The sequence below is a fragment of the Gnatocerus cornutus genome, chromosome 9 (genome assembly GCF_029298725.1).
Source record: "Gnatocerus cornutus isolate USDA-ARS CGAHR chromosome 9, icGnaCorn1.1, whole genome shotgun sequence".
Classification (NCBI taxonomy): domain Eukaryota; kingdom Metazoa; phylum Arthropoda; class Insecta; order Coleoptera; family Tenebrionidae; genus Gnatocerus; species Gnatocerus cornutus.
The window spans coordinates 4999118-5005348 of record NC_142241.1 but is presented as its reverse complement, the minus strand read 5'-3'; the positions used below and the strand labels follow the sequence as shown (position 1 = coordinate 5005348).

Sequence of the window (6231 nt, the reverse complement as noted above, 5' to 3'; positions counted from 1 at the left end):
CGGTCGATTTCATTCATTAAAACCGCTACGACAAGATGTGAGGGGCCGCCGGGAGAACGGAAATACCAAAATTAGCGCCGACGACTTCCAAAAGAAAAGAAAAGCGTTCGTATTTCCCGCCGGACATCCATGTCGTTTCTATGACAACGGGAATTTCTGGCCAATGAGGCACCGTTATTTGCCGGCTTAATGACACAATTGAATTAATACTTTGGTGGAAATAATTGCTATCATTAAGATTAATTTACTGATTCAATTATGGCAGAAAGGAAACTTTTTAAATTTCGCGCTTCACTGTTGTTATGGCAACAGCTATCGATCAGAAACCGAGTCTCTCCGAAGCAAAACGTCAAAGTGACACATAACCAACAAAAAGTTTGTGTTTTATAACGTGAAAACACAATACAGTGAAAATGTCTTTAGCTGACGAACTACTGGCCGATTTAGAAGAAAACGATCAAGATGAGGTCGAGGAAGCGATGGAAGTCGAGGAAAAGCCCGACATTAAAGAAGAAAAACCGGACATTAAACAGATCCCCTTGGAGCTGGACACTACTCAAATAGCTTCAGTCAGGGAGCTCTGTAAATTGAGGGACTCCGAGGAGTTAAAGTCGATTTTAGAACAGATTGAGGTGCACGTAAAAAAATCACGTAAAACCTACGATATAATCGGCCCCGTTGAGTTGGATCCTGAGTATCAACTCATTGTGGAAGCGAACAATATAGCCGCAGATATTGACGCTGAAATAGGTAAAAAAATGGTTTTGCATTACAACGACTTACATTATTTTGTAGCCACCGTGCATAAGTTTGTGCGGGACAAATACCAGAAGCGTTTCCCAGAATTGGATTCCCTCGTCGTGAGCCCCCTTGAATACGTCAAAACGGTGAAAGAACTCGGGAACGACTTGGATCAGGCTAAAAATAACGAAATTCTCCAACAGTTTCTCACCCAGGCGACCATTATGGTCGTTTCAGTGACGGCGTCGACCACGCAGGGGTGAGTACCCCCTGATCATTTCAAGTTCTTCATTTTAATTAATATTTTTAGCACTATGCTTTCCGACTTCGAGAGACAACAAATCGACGAAGCCTGTGACATGGCAGTGGATCTTAATAACTTTAAATTAAAAATCTACGAATATGTGGAAAGTCGCATGGCTTTTATAGCCCCTAATTTATCCGCAATATTGGGCTCCTCCATCGCCGCAAAAATAATGGGCATCGCTGGAGGTTTAACGCGTCTTTCGAAAATACCAGCATGTAATGTTCAGTTGTTGGGACAGCAAAAAAAGACACTCGCTGGTTTTTCACAAGTCAACATGCTACCTCATATTGGCTTCGTTTATTTCGCTGAAATAGTACAAAACACACCCCCTGATTTGAGGCGAAAAGCCGCCAGATTAGTGGCGATGAAATGCACGTTGGCTGCGAGGGTCGACTCGTGTCACGAAAGCAAAGACGGTAGAATAGGGAGACAACTAAGGGATGAAATCGAGAGGAAGTTGGATAAGATGTTAGAGCCGCCTCCTGTTAAGTTCGTGAAGCCTTTACCTAAACCGATTGACCAATCGAAGAAAAAGAGAGGGGGTAAAAGAGTCAGGAAGATGAAGGAACGGTACGCGATGACTGAGTTGAGGAAGAACGCGAATAGAATGAACTTCGCCGATGTACGTATATTAAGCATTTAGTACGACTTTACTGATTCCTTCTTTGCAGATTGAAGACGATGCCTATCAAGAAGATTTGGGTTACACCAGAGGTACGATAGGAAAAGCTGGTACCGGCCGAGTCCGTTTGCCCCAAGTTGACGAAAAAACCAAAGTTAGGATATCCAAAACTTTGCAGAGGAACTTGCAGAAGCAAAATGTGTGGGGTGGTAGTACTACTGTTAAAAAGCAGATTTCAGGTACCGCATCTAGTGTGGCTTTTACGCCGTTGCAAGGGCTTGAAATCGTGAACCCTCAAGCTGCGGAAGTAAAAATGAACGACTCCAGCGCCAAGTATTTCTCAAACACGTCGGGATTCTTCAAAGTAGATACTAAGTAACTGATTCTTTATTAAAAAAAGAGTGTATTACATTACTTAATCACTTTTTGATTTCTTTACTTCATCATCCTTCAAATGTAAAAACACAAACGAAAACAAGAAAACACCGATCATCATAGAGAAGGCTCCCGAATAATACGGATACGCGCAACTAATGAAACGCTCATACTGAGTGTGCTGTAACGGTCTTACCGAAACTTGTGTGGTATGGTAAATTCTGGTGTACCCCACTCTATCATAATCGACTTTAAATTGGTACACTCCATACACATCGGGGATCTTAAACCTAGCTTCATATCCCTTTCCTTTTTTCTGTAAATTCGTGCGGACAAACGGATCGATTCTTACAAACTCCAACTGGACATCGTCAGCACTGAAGGGTTTCCATTCACCATCTTCCAAAATATCGACTTCAATTTTGTACACCACGTCATCCATGATAGTGTAGGAAGAAGGCGGTTTGTCTTCTCCAGCCTTGCTGTGTTTAACAGAACGTACTCTGAGTTGACCATGTTCCTTGAAGACCCATTGGCTGATGGCGAAGGCAACGTCTCTATTGCCAGATATCTCTGACTTTGCCCCACCATGAGCTTTTTCCACCGCGGTTGTGAAAAACTCATCAGAAAAGAAAGAGAGCGATCCACTGAAAACAACTCTGGCGTTGTTGCGTGCTTGAAGTCCTGCGATGAGAACGGTGTCGCGACCAACAGCATGAGGGTACTAAAATGAATCCCTAGAGTCAAATTTTCGTAATTTCCATACAATTACCTCTTTGATGGTTTGTTCGGGAATAAAACTGTACGATGTGCTCTCAGCGGACAAGAATGGTAAAACTAGGGGATTCTCAGGGTCCGCTAAGATTCCAGTTCCTTGGTACAGCATTGGTTTGACATCTTTCCTTGATCCGACGATTACCGGGGCGTCAATTAAGTTGTCTGGCGTAATCACCAGCTTAGTGTGTTGACCCTCGTCACTAACGTCGTAATTCAAATGATCAATAACAAACGCTCCTTCTTCATCAATCTATGAAAAAAACATGATTTTTTTCGAGTTTTTTACGATTTCTGTTTACCTCAAATCCGCATTCTGATGCAAGCTCACGTAATACATCACCAGTTCCACTGTTTCCAGCGACGAGAACGTTGCCTCCTTCATCTATGAACTGCGTGATGGTGTCCACGTTGAGAGTGCCTCCAAACTCTTCCACAGAGGGGGCAAAAATGATCAGATTGTCGTAGAGGTACTCTCCGTATTTTGACAAAACGAGAGACGAGTCATCGGCGATTTTAAATACCAAATTATAGCCCCGTTCTGCAAAAAATTTGCCGGTAACATAACCTCAAATTTAGTGTAGGCTCACCTTGTAGAGATTTGAAGAAAATCGAATGGGTTTCTCGGATGACTTGGTTGTCTAAGAGTACCAGAGTATTCCCTTGGGCACTCACAAGGGAAAATATAGCGAAAATGGAGAGTAGAAATAAATTCATTTTTTTGAAGTCGCACACGTCACCATCTGTCATCACCAGTAGCGCCACTTGTTGTAATCAAATGAACTAAACTATCTTATCTCGAAATTCAATAATTGCTTTATAAATATTTAGCGATAATTTTCGCAATGTTTAAAGGACTAAAAAACATCGTTTGATAAGGAGGGAATGAGTTTTATTCTATTTTAAATTGTAACTTTACGAAACTTTATTTTAATACCAACATTACAACATCACATTCCCCCAAAAATTGATCCTGTTTTAAAATACGCATTGAATGTTCACAAAAGTGCACTTTTTTCGCGAGTTTGTGTAAACGAATGTGTGAAAACGTGTTAAAGTGAAATTCCAATGTCCACTTTGCCGCTGTAGCCATTATCTGGAATTCTCGCCAAGAACTTCTGGTACTCTTCAGGTAAGTCAGATTCCTTGGCTCCAGCTTTGATTGTGTTTAAGTATACTGCCGATGGCTTGCGGTCTTCAGCTAAGTCTTCCATCTTTTCCGTAAGCGGTGGGTCTGCGCACTGTTGGTAAACACGACACTTTTTAGTTCCGCCTTCAGGAACCACTACATCAACGTCCATGGCAAAGTAAATTTTATCCGCGACGCCTTCCTGCCTGTAAAATTTAGATACAAATCACGTTTCTATTGCTTGAGGTTGTAATGTGCCTGTCTAGAGACTCCTTATGTTGGAGGTCGATTTCCCAAATGGCCCCCCAAACGTGGCGCTTATCGCTTTTTAGGATGGTAGCGGAAGCCCCTCGCCATCGTTTAGAGTATGTTAGAAAATCCAGTTGGTAGTTCTAAAAAGTAGTCAGGACAGGAATGAGGAGAAATGATATGTTAACCTACCAACAATTTTCCGATTCCGACCCTGACAGCACTTGGATTATTTATGTGGATCCTTTGCGCTAATAAATTACTACCGTATGCGAAATATAGAAATTTGGGGTTCATTGCAAGTCCGGATCTGGAATGAAAAAAGTGCTAAAGAAACCAGAACTTGGAGGTTATGAGCACAGAATAGGTGCGCCTGCTCTTCTGCAGATTGCTGTCAATTAACAATGCCGAGTACTTATAATAGAGATCACTGACGTCACTTATCTTCATACAAATAGGCAAAGCAAATAGTACCAAAGTCAACCATTTATTTCGTTTTTTACAAAAATAAAGTTAATCCCTGCCAAATTGATGAGTCTCCACTGGTCTATCCACCCTGTATATCTCCTCGCCTGTATTAAAGTACCCCAAGTACTCCACCGTATCAGGGGTGACATCAATATGGTAATGTCCTGCTTCCCCATGATGACTAAAACTGTGAAAATGTTGTACCCTCAAGTCCAGACCCTGAAAATCAACCTTACAAACTCTACTCATTTTCATAGGACTTCATTACGTGGTCATTATTGATTAGAGTACCAACGGCTATCAATGGGGCACTCATGTTGTAAAATTTCAACCAATTGTTCAGTTGCTCGTCGTTGGTGATGGGAGTTTTAGAAAAGTCCCTCATCACGTGCTGTTTAGCCTTGCCTTCTTTCATTAAAAACACGCCCCCGAGACCTAAAATGCGGGCCTTAGACATGGTGGGAGGAGTTAAGAAACATACCGATGACTTTGTTGGTGTATTCATTGACTAACGTTTCTCTGATTGATGCAATGAAGTCTTTTTGACCAGTACGTTTCTTCGCGTGCACTTTTAAGACCTAAAAATGACAATGTGAGTTATAGTAATGGATGTACAGGTGCTCACTTTTCCCGGTTGCCCTTGACTGAAAAACAAATTAGCTAGAAGGCTCACTCTTGTCTCATTATTGGGCAAGATCTCCATAATTGAAACTTCTTCGTTGCTTTGATCAACCTTAGAGATCCTCGTCTGTTGGTCTACTGTACCATTGGCAATGTTCAAATTCAAAATGCCCTAAAAATTGTGCCTGCATTTATTAGAAATTTAGTTCAAATTCATACTTCGCAATTAACTCCTGCATAAGGAAACGGTCCTGCGCCGGCACCTATGATAAAAGCAGGGTTTGAATCAACAAGGGGTGCTAGTTTTTTCAAGTCATAGACTTTTTCTCTTTTCACGAGTGGGAGTAAATAGGGGACTCCCCCGATTTCGACAAGTTTGGTTTTACCGCCCAAACCTACAAAAATGGCGTCAGAGGGGTGGTAAAAGCATAAGAAAAGTACCTGGCTTGGCAAGTGTGAAGGGCTTTTGGGTCAAATCAGGGCAGTCCACCACTTCGACTGTGACTTCTTGAAAATTGCTCAGTAGCCCTTTATTTATGACTGTAAAACTTAGGTTAAAATGACAGTTTTGAGGGTGGGAAGTACTGACCTTTTGCTAGCTCCTCCAGTGGAGGGCGGTCTAAGGATTTTTTTTCAATGGACAGAGTGTTGTAATCAACCGACATGGTGCTAATGGAAAAATTTAAAGAGTAGAGGTCAGCGTGGTCCCCACTTTACTTACCTTGCTAACCTAAAAGGTAGAAACAAAAATGAAAGATATGTTATGAGGGCTTTTAACATTTTTTGTTGGATTCACGCTCGTAACTTTTACTTACCTTGTTCTTGAATGAAGTAAATTAAATTTGAATTAATATTTCGTGTTAAATAGAGGTCAGATATATTGCTTATCGCTTTCACTATCGTAAGCTGTAAATAGACAATCCACTGATTAAGTTGTAACATGCT

The 6231-nt window shown here is 41.4% G+C and overlaps 5 protein-coding genes across 6 annotated transcripts in view; 2 read left to right on the top strand and 3 right to left on the bottom strand.

Annotated features, from left to right (window-relative positions):
* Window positions 1-320: 320 nt before the first annotated feature.
* Window positions 321-2093, top strand: Prp31 (pre-mRNA processing factor 31). Its single transcript, XM_088045031.1, has 4 exons — window positions 321-750; window positions 796-1000; window positions 1052-1670; window positions 1720-2093. Exons 1-4 carry the CDS (start codon window positions 414-416, stop codon window positions 2047-2049), a joined length of 1491 nt encoding a protein of 496 aa, XP_087901157.1. The 5' UTR covers window positions 321-413; the 3' UTR covers window positions 2050-2093.
* On the bottom strand, window positions 2026-3614 carry Ost48 (dolichyl-diphosphooligosaccharide--protein glycosyltransferase non-catalytic subunit Ost48). The gene is made up of 4 exons (XM_088045032.1): window positions 3410-3614; window positions 3122-3360; window positions 2818-3072; window positions 2026-2769 (listed from the first exon to the last, which is right to left on the bottom strand). Exons 1-4 carry the CDS (start codon window positions 3567-3569, stop codon window positions 2086-2088), a joined length of 1338 nt encoding a protein of 445 aa, XP_087901158.1. The 5' UTR covers window positions 3570-3614; the 3' UTR covers window positions 2026-2085.
* Window positions 3615-3860: 246 nt separating this feature from the next.
* cpx (synaptic transmission protein complexin) overlaps window positions 3861-6231 on the top strand; it is an 85487-nt gene continuing 83116 nt past the window's right edge. For both annotated transcript variants that reach the window (XM_088045041.1, XM_088045038.1), the window contains exon 1: window positions 3861-3951. The gene's annotated coding sequence lies outside the window, so the exon portion shown is untranslated. The remainder of the gene's footprint in view (window positions 3952-6231) is intronic.
* Window positions 3872-4617, bottom strand: LOC148168010 (gamma-glutamylcyclotransferase-like). The gene is made up of 3 exons (XM_088045035.1): window positions 4390-4617; window positions 4207-4340; window positions 3872-4154 (listed from the first exon to the last, which is right to left on the bottom strand). The coding sequence occupies exons 1-3, from the start codon at window positions 4492-4494 to the stop codon at window positions 3872-3874; spliced, it is 522 nt and encodes a 173-aa protein (XP_087901161.1). The 5' UTR covers window positions 4495-4617.
* On the bottom strand, window positions 4666-6095 carry LOC148168009 (beta-keto L-gulonate decarboxylase-like). The gene is made up of 8 exons (XM_088045033.1): window positions 6008-6095; window positions 5876-5955; window positions 5728-5826; window positions 5506-5681; window positions 5291-5458; window positions 5147-5243; window positions 4934-5100; window positions 4666-4884 (listed from the first exon to the last, which is right to left on the bottom strand). Exons 1-8 carry the CDS (start codon window positions 6064-6066, stop codon window positions 4711-4713), a joined length of 1020 nt encoding a protein of 339 aa, XP_087901159.1. The 5' UTR covers window positions 6067-6095; the 3' UTR covers window positions 4666-4710.